General features: G+C 56.6%; 1 protein-coding gene across 1 annotated transcript in view; it reads left to right on the top strand.

Moving 5' to 3' along the window:
• The window catches only part of TPO (thyroid peroxidase), a 31687-nt gene extending 17617 nt beyond the window's left edge, over positions 1-14070 (top strand). The window contains exons 8-13 of the mRNA XM_057558454.1: positions 4425-4677; positions 5220-5390; positions 6930-7167; positions 7680-7888; positions 8477-8647; positions 13967-14070. Of these exons, the coding sequence (XP_057414437.1) occupies positions 4425-4677; positions 5220-5390; positions 6930-7167; positions 7680-7888; positions 8477-8647; positions 13967-14070 (1146 nt within the window). The remainder of the gene's footprint in view (positions 1-4424; positions 4678-5219; positions 5391-6929; positions 7168-7679; positions 7889-8476; positions 8648-13966) is intronic.
• Positions 14071-16617: the final 2547 nt, after the last annotated feature.

The following is a 16617-nucleotide window of genomic DNA, read 5'->3' as shown; positions in this document are numbered from 1 at the left end:
GGGTGTGGTGGGCCCCCCGCCTGGGTGCTCAGAGCCTTGCGGGTGGACGCCCCGCGTGGAGATTAACCCCGCTCCCGTCTGAAGCACTGGGTCCCTGGCGCTCCCGTGGGAGCTGCTCGGCTGCCCAGGGGCTGGCGGTGATTATCCCACCAAGAGACTGACAGCAGTAGTAACAGGCACGGCCCCTCCGGCCTTCCCCTGATATCCAGACCATTCTAAGTGCTCTGAGGGTTCTAACTCATGTAATCCTCAGGGCGACCCTTTCAGATGGGTGTCCACCAGTGATTTTGGTATTGTGATATTTTGGAGAGAATGAAAAGAAAAACAATCTGTATGAGATTTGCAAATTAGCAAGTTAAAGTAAGGATTTATTATGATATTTTTAATCTTGACTCAGAGGATACGGGGTGGAGTGTCAAGTTGGCCAATTATAATGGAGCGATGTTGGAAAAACTACTTACGTCCATCAAATAACCTTACTAAGTCCACTGGTCTCACAGGGCTGTTATGAAGGTGGAGTGCCTTGTTTTAAACCAGTGGTTGCTAGTCATGTGTCTCTGATCTGGGCGCTACAGCAGGCCCTTGATAGCATCCCTTCATCTCCTCAGTGACCCTGTAAGTCCTGTTTTACAAAAGAGGAAGTTGGGTCTTGTCCAAGTTCTCACAGGGACCACATGATGGGCTGGGCCGTCCCCCGGCACTGCCTGTCCCTTGCCCACCTTTGGTCCCCTGTGGCCCAGCCGCCCAGGAGTTAGAGCAGAGGCTACAGAGCCCTGCTGTGCCCAGTGTCACCCCATAGATGTTGGTGGGTTGGGGGACTCGGACGTGGTCCAGGAGAGTCTGGGCAGCAGTTGGGGGTTGTGATTCTTCACCCGCCGAGGAAGGACGTCAGTGTTTTAATACCAGGGTGCTTTGGGTGAGCCCTGGCCCTGGATGAGTGGGCTTGTGGAGTGCGTGTGTGTGTGCATGTGTGTGTGTGCATGTGTGTGTGTGCATGTGTGTTCATGGTGCGGTAGGTAGACAGGTAGACTATAAACCGGGCATCTGACACACAGACAGTCTGCCTGCTGCCTGGATGAACACTGCAGCTTAGTGTAAACAAGCTGACAGATGTGAACACACAGGATTGATAAAAAAAGAAAGGCACAGGAATTTGTGAAGGGGTGCAGCATGGCCAGGAGTCTTGTGATGGTTTTAAGTAACAATCAAGGACCTCCTCCATCAGCCCTCACCTGACGCCCTTGAACAGAGTGGCCTGGCCAGTCGGGAGGCGTTAGGATGAGGTCCCCACTTCCGAGCCGTCCTTCTCCCTCAGCAGGCTCCCTGGTGAAATAAGTCCCGGGATCATGCCTCTTTCCGGGTTGTTGTCACCAGCCAGCTATGTTTTGTTTGGTTCCGTCTGTGCCCCTCCCCCGAATGTAAGCTCCAGGGAGACAGAGATTCCCTCTTGTTTAATGGCTTCCCGGCACCTGGACCGAGCCTGGCTCTAAGAGGTGCTTCACAGTGTGAATTCATGAGCGAAGACCAGATCCCAGGAACAATGCCGGGAGTCCTGCCCTGCTGTCTCCCCGAGAGCCGGGATGTTGCTTAAACTTTCTTTAAACGCACAAGAACTCAGTCGGCGCAGGGGCCTGAGCTGAGTGGCTGGGTCTCAGATCCACGTGGACCCTCCCGGAGGAGAGGCTCCATGACCACCGTGTGCCCCTGCAGTGTGGACGGGGGGGTGTTATCTGGGTGCACGTGGCCCTAGACTCATACGTTAGAGGTGGTTGCATTCGAGAATTCTGAGAACCCCTGCTGGCCTGGAAATAACGTCATGTGGCTCTTGTGCTTCTCATATAGTGAGATAATAAGTACGACCATGGCCCTGAGAAGCGGGAGGGAGGGGCAGGGAGGAGCGCTTCGCTGAACCGCGGCGAGTGAGGAACTGCCGGGAGGGTTTTCAGCATTGGCCTGGCAATTCCAAAGGAGGGTTAGGGCCCCGCCGATCAGAGTGAAACAGGGCTGCAGCCCTCACCCTGGGGAGAGGTCCAGGCATTTCGGCAAAATCGCTTCCAGTCACATTTCAGATCAGATCGCGAGAGACTGGTGATGGGGGCTGTGCTCCAAGGTCGAGCAGGGAAGGCGTGTGGGCTGGACTGGAGGGCGCCCTCCGCTCTCTGAAGTAGCTGCTTCGGGGGCGAGAGGAGCCTTGCCAGCCTGTGATGGCAGGCGCTGCGTCCTCCGGGGTCACAGGTCGAGCCTGAGTTAGGGGAGCGGGGGAGGAGCCGCCACTAAACGCTTCCCACTTGAGTTTGAAGTTGTCTCGCGTCCCTGGCGGAGAAGAGAGATGATCTCCCGTCTGCTGGGGGCAGAAGGCATCGGAGAAGAACGCTGGTGGGAATGGAAGTCGCTGCCAGGTCCCCTCCCGGGGTGGGGAGAAGGCACGGTTGCAGCCCCGGGCTGGTGATGTGAGCTGGCGGCTGCTTCTGTGTGATCAACTCCTGACTCTGCTCGAACGCCGGCCGGGCACGTGGGTGCTTTGCTCGGATCCGTGAACCAGCTCAGGGATGACACCTCAGTTTAGGGACCCCAGCCAGGCCCCCGTTCCAGTCAGCCCAGGTCTCGGAGGCTTGTGCACTTAGAAGACAACACTCCATCGTTTGGAAGGGATGGCCCACAAGGACGCACATGCTCTGCTGTTACTTTCATGTTGTTTCTGAGAACAGTACACGTTCCCTTCCTGCACCCAGAAGCTGAAATGTAAGACCTTTCCCTCTAGGATAGAATCTTTCCTACTGGTTTATATTCCTCATTTAGATGTGGCTCATGGACCAAAATATTCTCTTAAATATCAAAACAATTTGACCCTGAAAGAAATGCTGTTGAACCTAAAAGCAGACCCTTGCGTGAAATTCTCCTGGGACCACGTGGCAAGTAGAAATGACAAGGTCCGTGATTGCACCTGATTTGCCATTGACAGGGCACTTCAGCCTGTGTCATTCTCTGACTTAATCCTAGGAACAGATCAAGGAATCAGGTGCTACTGTCGTTTCACAGGAGAGGAAGTCGCTGTCACCGCAGGTTACCCCCCGGGAGCAGATCTGCACAGGCAGAGCCTGAGGCCACACTGGTGCCCACTGACCCGGCCGCCCCTGGGTGTGTAGTTAGCCTTGTAACCTCCTGAATAGCCTTTTAAAAAAAACCAAAATCCTTTCGGAGGAGGAGTTCAATTTGAGCCTTTGTTGCAGAGACCTGGTCAAATTAGCAATTGTATCCATGCCTCTCACTTCATCCTCTGATATAAAGGCACCTCCCCAGGGTCAGGGCCTGTCCCCTTGTACACGTACACGATGCCATGCGTCACTGAAGGCTGGGACAGAAAGTAGGAATTTAGACTCATTTGTAAAACTCATGGCGCGAATTCATTTCCCATTGAAACTACAGATGGTCCCTTCCCGCCGTATTTCTCTGGCTTTTACAAAGAACTAACAAGTGTTGATGGAGACAATTCAGAAGGGAAAAAAGGAATAGCACAGGGATCTCGGTCCCTGCTTACATTTTAACTCGTGGAAGCCATTCCGACCGTATATGATCTTCAGGTTGTGTATCATTTCCTTCAAACCTGGGGGCAGGGAGTTATCCATGCACGGAGGTGTACACTATATACAATATACGCATCTACTCCATATAATGTCTACGTATGATACCATATGTCTGATACGTATAAAGCCATACAGTATATAATATATACATGTACTCGATAGAATGTCTATATATAATACCATGTATCTAATACATATAAACCCATGTATATTTTTTATTCTCACAAAAACTCAAAGGAAGAGGTTTTTCCAGAAGAGGAAACAGGTTCAGAGAGGTCAACCTCCCAGAGTCACGTAGCTGAGAAGGGGGGGATATGGGGTTGCACCTCACCTTGGTCTAAATCTTCAGTCTCTGATGCCCAAACCCAGCGAAGGGACTAGATTTCTGATTTTTGCTTTAGGTCCTGGTGTTAACGGAGGGCTCGTAGGTGAAGTGGGAGTGAAGGGGGCTGATTGTGGGACAGAAACCTTTTCATGTTTCTAAAGGAGTGCGGCGGGCGGCAGCCTCCCTGGTTCGTCTTCACGCACTGAGGGTCCCCCTCATTTTCCGTGGCCGGGCCTGGCCGGGAGGGTGTCTGGGGGCGTCTCTGACATGCCCTGTACAACCCTGTAAAAGCCGAGAGCTCAGGACTTTATCTGGAATAGGTGGTGCTCCTGCACCCGCTCCCCTGCTTCCCTGTGCCCCCAGGTGGCATGACGCCCGCTGACAGCTCTGCAGATGCAGCAGCCCCCAGGTTTGTGGGGGAAGAAGCCCCCCCACCCGGCATCGCTCTGACTGTGACCCCGCATCCGGCCAGGGGCCCCCCTGCCCCGGTCCCACCCACTCTCCTTTCTCCGCAGGTCATCACCCTGCGGGATTACGTCCCCAAGATCCTGGGCCCCGAGGCCTTCGGGCAGCACGTGGGCCCCTACAGGGGCTACGACCCCGCCGTGGACCCTACGGTGTCCAACGTGTTCTCCACGGCCGCCTTCCGCTTTGGACACGCCACAGTGCACCCGCTGGTGCGGCGGCTAGACGCCCGCTTCCAGGAGCGCCCGGGGCTCCTGCCGCTGCGGGACGCCTTTTTCCGGCCCTGGCGGCTCCTTGAGGAAGGTGCGCGCCCCTGGGCCACACTCAGGAGGGGGGGCCAGGTGTGCGGTCACCTGCCCGCTGGCCGGAGGTGCTCGGTCAGCAGCGGGCATGGAGAAAATAGATGCATCCAAAGAGGTTTAAAAAGTGATCCTGGTCATCAGACACTTTCTCTGGGGTTTCTGAGCCTCCAGAATTCCCAGGGGCGGCCCTGGGCTCCCTCAGCCAGGCTGGGGCTTGTTCACTGGTCCAGGCTTTAGACTCAGCAAACACCTCCTTCAACTGTAACGTTTCTGCTGCTGAAAAACAAGCACAAAACCTCCACCCCTGAGGTTCTGGTTTCCTTCAGACACACGTCACGGTCCGGCCCGTTGGGGCCTTGACGGGGTGAATCCACCACGAGGCAGCACCCTAAGGGCCCAGGAAACCTGGGAATCCCTGGAGGTGAATTCCTGAGATTATGAGAGACATCTGTTCAGAACCAGCGTAGTTGACGATCTGAGACCTTGTTCTGTTTCCCCAAGACTCACCTGAGAAAGCACATCCCTCCCCTGTGCTGTTTCCAGGTGGTGTGGACCCCATCATGAGGGGCCTGCTGGCGACACCGGCCAAGCTGCAGGTGCAGGACCAGCTGATGAACGCGGAGCTGACAGAGGGGCTCTTTGTGCTGTCGGACTCAGGGACCCTGGACCTGGCAGCCATCAACCTGCAGAGGGGCCGGGACCACGGCCTGCCAGGTGGGCCCTCCCGCTTCCTTTCCTGCAGGAGCTGCCAGCTTAGCTGCTGTTCTAATGCGTCTCAGACCTACTGCCAACGTCTGAGAAATGGCTTTTAAAGCCTCTGTAGCCCCTCCCATTCTAACTGGAAAATAGGGGATCCTTTCCTCTGGTTCTGTTTAGTCTGAACGCGAGCCCCCCACCCCAGTTTTCTGTGCCCCGGTGCCTCCGCGCCCTGCGGGGAACTGGCCCAGTCGTAACGCGTTTCCTTGTGTCCACGCGTTTATGCAGCACTTCTGTCGGGGGTCTGCTGTGTTTGAGGCCCCGAGCATAAAACGAGACCCAGTCTTGCCAAAAGGGCCGCGGATGGCAGAGCACATAACCAGAGAAGAAATGACGGGGAGCCTTGGCCAGGTTCTGGTCAGACCCAGATGGCGTGTAAGGCAAGGGTTCACATGCCATCGCCCTGAGGAGGGATGGAGGGTCTGGAGGAGGCGGCCCCTGAGAGCATGGGATGCGGAGGGGGAGGATGGGAGCACCAGCGGCCCAGCAAAGCCAGAGACGGCCGAGGGGCTGGGTGCGCAGTCAGGGTGGACACCAGGGAGGAGGAGGACGAGGAGGCTGAGTCCCCAGCGGCCGGGGCTGGGCGGGTCCTGGGAGCGGCAGAGACGAGGAGGGAGCTGCAGCCCCAGAGTCAGACAGACGTGGTCCTTTCTGTGGCTCTCCCTGTGTGCGTGTGTGTGTCTGTATGTCTGTGTGTCTGTGCGTGTGTGTCTGTATGTCTGTGCATGTGTCTGTATGTCTGTGCGTGTGTGTGTGTCTGTGTGTGTATGTTTGTGTGTCTGTATGTCTGTGTGTCTGTGTGTGTGTGTATGTCTGTACGTGTGTCTGTATGTCTGTGTGTCTGTATGTCTGTACGTGTGTCTGTATGTCTGTGTGTCTGTATGTCTGTACGTGTGTCTGTATGTCTGTGCGTGTGTGTGTGTGTCTGTGCATGTGTATGTCTGTGCGTGTGTCTGTATGTCTGTGTGTCTGTATGTCTGTGTGTCTGTGCATATGTATGTCTGTGCGTGTGTCTGTATGTCTGTGTGTCTGTATGTCTGTGTGTGCGTGTGTGTGTCTGTGCGTGTGTGTCTGTATGTCTGTGCATGTGTCTGTATGTCTGTGTGTCTGTGCGTGTGTGTGCCTGTGTGGAAGGAGGGGTGCTGGTGCCTGTGCTCTGACTGCTCCTGTGGGAACGTGGATATGGCAGGTGAGCCCTGGCTTCACTGCTCAGCAGAGACGAGAAGTGGGTAAAAGTGTGACCCACTCGGGTGTGTGGGGTTCAGCCTTGTCCCCAAGCATGATGCCTGGCTGGTTTGTGGACAAACTCTCAATAAGGCCCTGCCGCCCGTGCTGGAATATTCCGACCGTGAGGTCTGCAGGCCGTGGGGCTGCGAGGTGGGTTTGCGGCGGGGACCATGTGGCCAGAGCCCCAGGTCTCGATGGCCCGCAGCTGGCGGGGTGGATGTGGAGCGCCCGGATCCCGAGTAGGGCGGCCTCGGCCCTCTCCCTGCACAGGTTACAATGAGTGGCGGGAATTCTGCGGCTTGTCCAGGCTGGAGACCCGGGCCAACCTGAGAGCCACCAGCAGCAACGGGAGCGTGGCTGACAAGATCCTGGACCTGTACGGGCACCCGGCTAACATTGACGTATGGCTCGGGGGCTTAGCCGAGAGAGTCCTCCCCGGGGCACGGACTGGCCCGCTGTTTGCCTGCATCATCGGAAAGCAGATGAGGAAGCTGAGGGACGGGGACCGGTAGGCGCCCGCGGCGGGCGGGGACGCAGGGGGCGTTCGGTGCTGACGGCGTCCCCGCGCAGGAAGGGGGCTTTGGGTGGCGGGGAGCAGCGCTCCGGGGCCTCGCGTCAGCAGCTGTGGGCTTGGTCAGCGATGCAGCCTCCTGGGAGGAGAGTGAGACGGGTTCCCAGAAGCCGAATGCCCTGGCGATGGGGCCAGAGGAGAGCCTGCAGGGAGGGGGCCTCGGGGCATGTCCTGCAGGGCGGGTGCGGGGCCCTCCCGAAGGCTGGGCTCTGTCCCCGTCACTCGTGTCGTAGAGGCAGCTCTGCACCCAGGGACAATCAGTGCGGCGGAGCGGGTTGACCGGGTCCCTAAACGGAAGGAACGGTCCTCCCGGCGCCGTCCTGGCCTCTCTCCTCCCCGGGGCGCGCCCGGCCTCTGCTGCCGCGGGGCGTGGGCACGGAGGTCGGGCAGGAGTGGTTGACGTGGCAGGGACCGGGCTCTCACGTGTCCTCACGTCTGTCCTCCTGGAGGTTCTGGTGGGAGAACCAGGCGGTGTTCACGGAAGCCCAGAGGCGGGAGCTGGGCCGGCACTCTCTGTCCCGCGTCATCTGCGACAACACCGGCCTCTCCCGCGTGCCGCGCGATGCCTTCCGGGTCGGGACGTGGCCCCAGGAGTTCGAGTCATGCGACAGCATCCCGGGGATGAACCTGGGCGCGTGGAGGGAGGCCCCACCTCCAGGTAACCGCGAACCGGGGGCATCTCTTCTACAGGGTGAAGGACAGGGTCTCCTGGCAGGAGCGCAGCTTCTGGGAGAAGCTGCTTCAAATCCTCTCGGGGGGAGGAAAGAGCATCCCCGCCCTGCTGGGTCCCAGGCGCGACCTCCTCGGTGGGGAAGGCGCGGGTCTGAGGCGAAGCCCCTCGGCCCCTCCTGGGGACCACACTGGCCTGCACCTGCCAGCGGAGCAACTGTGTCTCGGGTCCCAGCCTCGGGAGGGTCGGGCGACGGTGAGCTCTGTTGTGGTCAGAGGAGGAGAGGGGCTGAGATCCAGCCTGCCTTGTGCAGCGAGGACTGTGGTTGCCCTCAATTAAAGCAGTTTCGTCGGGGTGGGTGGGGAAGCCTGGTCACGGCCGATACGTGGGGAAGCGTTAGAGGCGTGACTTTGCTGCAGGGGGTCGGTGCTGAGAGGGGCCCGTGCTGTGTCCCACCTGGAGGGAAGGAGATCGCCGACGTGAGCCCCTTGGGAGGCCAGTCGGGGGATGCAGCCCCAGAGGAGGGCAAAGGAAGGGGTCTGGCATTGACTGTATGTACCTGTCAACCTGGCCCAGAGGATGCCTGTGGCTTCCCGGGCAAAGTGGAAGACGGGGACTTCCTGCTGTGTGAGGAGTCTGGAAAGCGTGTGCTGGTGTTTTCCTGTCGCCATGGATTCCAGCTCCAAGGGCCGGAGCAAATCGCCTGCACCCGCCGAGGATGGGATTCCCAGCCTCCGGTCTGTAAAGGTCAGTCGTTTAACAGGTGTCTTTTCGTGACTTGACCCTGGACTCTGCATTTTTCAAATACAAATTAAGAATAAATGTCCTTTAAAAATAAATAAACTTTAAAATTGTGAATCACTATACTGTACACCTGTAACATATATAATACCGTATAGCAACTATCCTTCAATTTAAAGAAAAACTGAAAGGAAACCCCAAATAAAAACATACACAAATGTCATTCAACCGAAGGTGTCTCCGAATATACTTATCTTCCAGGAACTCTCTGCATGGAAATAAAGTATCCCCTCCCCAGTGACCCATGTTCCTAAGTTGATGTCTTCCTAGAAAATGAAGCACCAAGACGGTCACCTCATGACATGCCCACGGGGTGACCGGGGAAGGACAGGAGGAGGAAGAGGCTAGAACTTCAGGGAGGCTTGTAGGAAGGAGCTTGCAGAGCCAATGCTCAAATGAAGCAGAAGCGTTTCCACAGGAAGCATCAGTAGAGCAGGCCCCCCACCTGCGGTGGCCCGTTTCCAGGGAGACCTCACCCTCCTCCCTGCTCTGGGCCCCAGTCGTCCTCCACCTGGGAGGACCCGGAACCGGGACCACGCAGGCAGAAGCAGGAAGCCTCCCTCGTCCGCTGGGAGAAGCTCCCTCACGTTTCTCTCTAAGCTGCACTAGGAAGACCCGAGAGGAGCAGGAGACGGACTCATGCAAGAATCGGGCTGGTTTGCAAGAAATGAAAACTAGGCCCAACTTGTTCAGTTCTACAGTTTCGATTTAGGAAGATGAAAAAATTCCAGAGATGGAGGGTGGTCATAGTTGACGACCATGTGATTGTACTTAATGCGACCAAAAGGCACACGGACAAATCATTAAGCTGGTAAATTTCATGTTATGTGTGTTTTACCCCAGTAACAAAATTTTCACTTCAATTCTGGGGACTCCAAAATGTGTCCTGGAAAGTTACAGAGGCCACACCCGCCTCTAGACTCTGAAGAATACAGCAAGAGCCCAGGAGAGGCCGGAGCCCCGGAGACCCTCAAGACTCAGCCCGGGGCACCAGGCTCAGGAAGGTCCAGGCCGCTCCCTCCGGGTGAGAGAGAAGGACGAGGAGGCGAAGAAATAGGGGCTCCAGGGCGACATCTGGGCCACAGCTTGGAGAAGAGAGGACGGCACAGGGAGCTGATCGGAAACAGAAGGTCAGAAACTGAGGGTTTGAGGGAATTTATGGCCAAAGCTAGCACGCTGGGCTGGAAAACCCTGCTTAAGCGGCTAAGGCAGCCTTCGCACGCCCAGATCTGCACCGGGAGGACGTGGGCTGGAGCCGAGGAGGGCGTCTCACACATCTCTTTGGGGTTTGGTGGTGAACGACGGTGGACTCGGAGGAGGCGGAGCCAAGGTGAAGGTCGGGCAAGGCCGGCCAGAGAGTCACGTCCCAGGAGCCTCACATGGCAGGAGCCCAGCTGTTGGGACGTGCGGTGACGTCTGGCTGCGTCTGTTATTTCCGTCAACCACCGCTTTTATTGCTCCCATAGTTACGTTCTGTAGACAATCCTGCAGGAGCAAACGTACAACAAATCTGGAAGTGTTTAGTGTTGTTTCCACTTAGTGCTGGTGCAAAATTGACACGTCCATGTTACCCAGGGCTGTGGCCCTGGTGTCGGCAGGACAGGGACACGAGCCCCGGGGGGTGTGAGTGCCCTGTGTGTTCCAGGCATAAACGTCACGTGTGTGCCTTCCATCTTTACTGAATAAACCCCTGGACCTTTTATGCTGCCTCATGCTGGCTATTTGTTTTAGCTATTTATGACCCCGAAGCTCTATTCACTGGGGTCCACAAGGTACAAATAAAAAAGGAGAAAAGCTTAGAACCGGAGAGTAAAGGAGGTCAGTGCCTCGGGCTCCCTCACTTCCCCTGGATATGCTCCGACTCCCAGCTCAGACTGTCTCCCCCAGGGAGGTCTGCTGCGCTCTAGCCATGCTCCAAACGACGCCAGCATCGCTCTTCTACGCCCAGCGTCCTCCCACCTCCCAGCCCTCTCCCCCACCTCCTGTCTTCTTCTTACATAATTTTTCATACTAACAGCTAACCGCTCCCTGAAAGCACGTGCAAGGCACGTATCAGTACAGCACTAAGGAAAAACGCGAGTGACAGAGCTGTGTGAATAGTGAGAACCCACTTTTCAACATCAGTGGGTCCTATTTATTTCGACATTGGTAAGTGTCCCATGGAGACAGGAGCTCCTTAATCTCGGTCACGTGGGCACGGCGAGATAGGACCAGGGAGGAGGGTGCTGACTGTTTATATAGCCCTGTGTCTTTGTCTGAACACATCGATAATTAGGGCAGAACATCTTTAAAGTAAGTGTATGACAGGAAGCCGGATGAGGGCCACCCCCGGTACAAATGCACTCGCTCCTTTACACAGATATTTTTCACCTCATCTGTGCCTCTACTAGAAGTTTCTAAGCCCAGAATTGCAAGAAAAAAATGACTCTGGAATGTAGCAGGGAGGGAATTTTGCTTCCACTGTGAATTGATGTGACAGAAGGGCTGCAGCCCGTCCTCAGCGGAATTGCCCACCTGCACGTCCACGGCTGCAGAAAGGGCAGCAACGGCTGAACTGAGCATCTAATCCACAAAATCTAAGGAGACGCGTTCTCTCTTCTCGGCTCCAATCCTGCTTAGCCCCAAAAATCATCACATTAAAAAAAAAATTAGCAAATGAGTGCAATGAGTCTCTTTCGAGGGCTTTAAAGTCGTGAATTCAGAACGGATAAAAAGCAACGTGTCCATGGCTTTTCGCTCCAGTTATTGCCGAGAGGTTCCGTAATAAATGAACACAAAGAAGTGTTTCTGCACCTACAGGGAGAGTGAGGTTTGCCGTCGGCACAGATGTGCTCAGGGAAGTGGGACATCGTGCAGGTGTTTGTAGCTGGGCCCGGGGGTGTGGTCTTCAGCCCCCTTGGGAGGTACTGGTCCCGGCATGGGAGCCACGGCCATGGTGCAGACTGACGTGGGATCTGGGGACACACAGGCCTGAGATGGTCCTCACCACCGTGTGGGGCTGCCACACATTCTGGGTGGGGTCCCCGGACCAGGACACCGGAGCCTACAGTCCCTGCTCCGGCTTCTGATGGGAAGAACCTGACCATGGAGTGAGAGGGGTTGAATTCTGTCCCCCAGAAAGGTATGTTGAAGTCCTAAACCTCAGGACCTCAGATGTGGCCTTATTAGGAATAGGGTCTTTGCAGGTGTAATCAAATTCAAATGAGGCCATCAGGGTGGGCCCTGGTCCAGTAGGACTGGTGTCCCTCTAGGAGGAGGACAGGCACAGAGGGAAGACGGCCATGTGAGGATGGAGGATGGGAGAGATGCAGCCAGACTGAGGAAGCCGAGACGGCCAGCAGCCCCAGGAGCCGGGAGCGACCGGGAACGATGCTTCCCTCCGAGCGAGCGCAGGGCCACGTCTGGACCGCAGGCCTCCAGAGCCGGGAGAGAAGGAACCCGCTTTGTTTTAAGCACCCTGTCTGCAGTCCTGTGTCCAGGAGGGAGTGAGGGGCTCAGCCGGCAGCGGAGGCTGAGCCCACGTTCACTTCACTCCCTCAGAACAAGGACCACCTACGAGGACACGCGCGTGTGACGTTTGCTAATGTGAAGTGGTTGTACAGCACGTATTCAGGACGTATGTCTTCTTTTGACATTCTGCTGCTGCTTTCCTGAAACTGGCCAGAAAAGATAGCATGTTCTTTGGAAACGGGAACCTGGGGTCCGGTCGTGGGTATGGATTCCGACAGAAGGAGACCACGGGGGCCACACACGCTCCTCGTCTGGGGGACTCGCCACGTCCAGCTGCTCTGTGGGCCTGGTGTCAGGTCCCGGCTCCCGGTGGCACGGCCCGTGTTCGCCCAGCGGGGGTGGAGGCCCAGAGCGGGCCGTGTGGCCGGAAGCTGTCCGCCTGGGGAGGACGGACTCAGTCCCACCATCCTCACCCGCCTCCTTCCCACCCGCTCCCGAGTCCCGCCCGGGTGGGGTCCTACTCAGTGTGGAAAGCGCCAGCGGCCTCCAGGGAGGCCACGTCCCCGCGTCCGAGCGAGGCCCACCGGCCTGTGTGGCCCGAACCTCCGGGGACCTGCCGCACGCTCGGGCCCTCGCAGCACCTGGCAGAATTTGAACTGAGCAGAACTGAGTCTGGACCGGCACCAGCACCGGAGGGGTTGCGGGCCCGAGGCAGCCGCTGTGGATGGGCCGGGAGAAGCAGTCAGGCCGGCGGGTCAGAGGGTGGCCGCGGGCCGGGCTGACTCCTGAGGGGCTGAGGGGCCGCTGTGAGCAGAGGTGGGGCGGGAGGGAAACGTCCGCGGGGCATCAGGGGATGTTCTCTTTTCAGAGGTGCAGGGATCCAGGAGACGCAGCCCCGACGTGGGGTGACGTCCCTCTGCCTCCCGGACAAGGGACAGAGCTGGGGAGGGGCCGGCCTCGTGGGGAAGGGGAGCACGAGGCCGGCCCTGACCTCATGTCATGTGTGCAGACATCAACGAGTGTGAAGACGTGACGGAACCCCCGTGCCACACGTCTGCCCGGTGCAAGAACACCAAGGGCAGCTTCCGGTGCGAGTGCACCGACCCCTACGTGCTCGGCGAGGACGGCAGGACCTGCGTGGGTGAGACCACGGCCCTCGGGCATCCAGGCTGGGAGGAGGTGTCGACATACAGGCAGGGGTGACTGAAGGGTCACCCTCCGGCTGTGTGTGTCCGCGCTGCCACGGCCCCTGTTGCTGGGTGGGAGCAGGGAGCCAGCCGGTTCGTACCTGAGGCTAGATCGTGTCTGAGACACAGGACCGCTGGGAAACCCTGGGCGGGGCGGGCTCGCTCCAGACCCTCAGCTAGTTTCACCCCCCGTGAATTATCTCCGGGAGGGAAGCACGAAGTTTGATCCCCATGTGCAGAACAGAGAGGGTAAGTGGCTTGCTCAGGGTCACACAGACACTCAGCTGCAAATCTAGGAATCATAACTTGGCTTCCAGCTCCTGTAGAAGAAAAATTGTGCACCAGGACCTGTTAAAATGGCAAGACATTTTATTAAAGCTCCTGCAGTAGGAAAAGGAGAGCTCAGTACAGAGCAGAGCTCAACTCCAAGTACAGCAAAGACAGCAGGGAATGGACAGCCCACAGCAGAGCAAGGAGGTCCGTGGAAGGAAAATGACCCAGAGGAACTTGGTTTCCCAGGGTCAGGGATGCTCGGGCGGCGGCTGGGGGTCGGGCTGGGGTTTGGGAGGGCACACTGGCCGCTGCCCTCAGCCTGCAGGCTCACCAACCTGCTCTGTCCTTGCTCCAGACTCTGGGAGGCTCCCGCGGGCGTCCATGGTCTCCATCGTGCTGGGCGCCGTGCTCGTCTGTGGCCTGGCAGGCCTCACCTGGACGGTGGTTTGCAGGTGGTAAGTCCCCGCTTTTCAGCAACTTCCACTCCTACGGGCCCGGCTGGTGATGCTGACTTTTTATTTTTCTGAAGCCAGGAGAGAGCACCGGCGTCCAAACCCATCTGCCTCCAGAGCTACTTTGTTCAAAGTGTTAGCCTTTCTGGCTCTTTCATTCTGCTCCAAATAATGAAAGTGGGGTGACCATTCATACACTTTAGAGGATATCGAACATCTGTGGGTGGAGATTCAGGGGTATTGGATTCTTGGTCACATTAAATGATTGTATTGAAAGTCTCTTTCGTTAGGAGTAAAGGTTCTTACAAAGGTTTCTCAGAGAAAAAAGGTCATCCCTGGATAGAAACCTTGTTCTTCATTTCTCTCCCCTCCCTCAAGAGCAAACTCTGGGGAAACTGGGAAATTGAAAGGCGAACTTTTACGTTAAAAATGGCATAGCCGTTGAGGCCTTCGGTGGCCGGATCTGCGCGTTTCTGGGGGTGAGAGCCGAGCCAGGGCTTCCCCTGGGGACTTGACTCCGTCCCACCCTTCGCTGCTGCTTCTCGTCTCCCAGGTCTTAGGAATCAGACTCGGTGCTGCTCGGTTTTCTGGTGTGCAGTTAATAGAGACCATGTGGAAGCCGCTGTGGGCCAGCAGCAGACCCAGGCCCCGTCCTCTCTGGCCTCTGAGCTGGGCTGGCCTTCCGGACACCCTCGGGGCCGCCTCCCCTCTGCCCAGCTGCAGAATTCCTGGTTCTGTGACTCGGGCGCAGCGCCAGACCCGCATCCATCCTCGCGTCACACTGACCCTCTGCTTCCAGGTGGCCTTTGGTTCGCGTCCCATCTTCCTGGTGAGCTCAACGCCTCACACCCCCTGTCGTTTCTAGAGGCTCCTTGGCATGTTCAGACCGCCAGCTGCCGGACCCCAAAGGGAGCTTCTCCCCGTGGAGTTGCTCATCTTACAGGAATGCGTTTCTAATACTCAGAACCCTGGACCTCAGCGATCAGGTCTCAGGACTGACGTCACGGCTTGTGGTCAATAACTGAGTCTCATCAATAATTGAAGGTCACGGCCTTTTCGTTTATTCCGAGAACCTGGAAGGGGGACCTCTGTGTCTGTGACCCCCCGGTCCTGCTCTGCCCCCTGCCGAGATGCAGTAGTAAATCCAGGACCGTTTCTTTTATACTCCAGGATGCTCTCTGCCACCCAGACTTCAGATGACACAAGGCTGTGATCTCCAGGTGAATGACAGGTGACACACTTGCTAACGGACTCACAGCTTCTGACCGCACTAATATCTGCCGTAGTTCAGATGCCACGGAGAAATTCCTTCTCCAGATTACAAGCTTGCGGAACAGCCACAAGTCACGTGTCAGAGGCACTGAGTAATTTCTGTCACTGTCTCAGTCTTCCTGTCTGTGGCGAGTACTCATTACGGGCTGGTGGTGTCCCCAGAACTCACGTGTCCAAGTCCTAACCTCTAGTATCTTGGAATGTGACCTTATCTGGAAACAGGGTCATTGCAGATGAAATTGGTTAAGATGAGATCGTGCTGGAGCAGGTGGGTCCCAACCCAACAGGACTGGTGTCCTTATAGAAGGGGAGTTGGGACACAGATGCACGGGGAAAGGCCAGTGAGCGTGGAGACAGAGATCTGCGTGACGCACCTAGAGCCAAGGGTCACCCAGGCTCATCAGCAAAGCGGCAGGAGGGAGCAGGGGGACCTCACAGCCTCAGAGGAACCAGCCCCGCCCACACCTGGGTCTCACGTCTAGACCCCCAACTGTGAGAGAGCAGGTGCTTACTCTCCACACCCTCCAGCCCCAGCGGCCCCCAGACACTGAGACACCTGCCTGAGGTGGCCTGGCCACCCATCGGGCCTCCTCCGGTCCTCAGGGTCGACTTGGCTCGGGAGATTCACCCTCAGGACTGTTATTTTGACTAATCACTGAGTATTTTACACCTGCCTTGTCCTCAAGGCCTCGCTGTTCCCCTGCGCTGGGAGAAGATGACTTACAGTGACTGCAAACGGCGTCTGGAGTTTTAGATGAGGGCGGTGTCAGAAAATATCCCCCATGTTTTCAGAATCACTTGGCTTTAAGAGCTTAGATATTATCGATAATTAAAACCCTTAGGTAACCATGAAATCAATTAAGCAATAAAAATGAGATGGGCCGTAGGCGAACACCCCCAAACCAGCTGGGTTCTATAATCATATCTACTAAATGCTCCCACTGTGAAAAGCTGATATTACCGTAACTTAGTATTTGGATGCAATTTTGTATTTGTAGACATCTCTATTAAACATCAATCACCTTATTATTATGAAAAAGTTATGCCTCTAGCCCACACACTCAAGAAAAATAGCTGTTTTCTTTAAGATTGATAGCCACAGATTAAATGAACACCTTCCTGAGGAAGTTTGGGAGGGTAACATCTGGCACACTTGATTGTAGACTCTGGAGCCTGAAAAATACGCCCCAACACCACTTTGGTTTGCAAAGTACCACTTACCTGAATGACCTGTGAACCCCGCGGCGGGCGGGGAGGCCGATGGCAGGGAGGGGGAGGGGTG

The sequence above is a fragment of the Balaenoptera acutorostrata genome, chromosome 12 (assembly GCF_949987535.1).
Source record: "Balaenoptera acutorostrata chromosome 12, mBalAcu1.1, whole genome shotgun sequence".
In the NCBI taxonomy this organism is placed as follows: Eukaryota; Metazoa; Chordata; class Mammalia; order Artiodactyla; family Balaenopteridae; genus Balaenoptera; species Balaenoptera acutorostrata.
The sequence above is the reverse complement of the archived record's forward strand: the minus strand, read 5'-3'. Positions and strand labels throughout refer to the sequence as shown.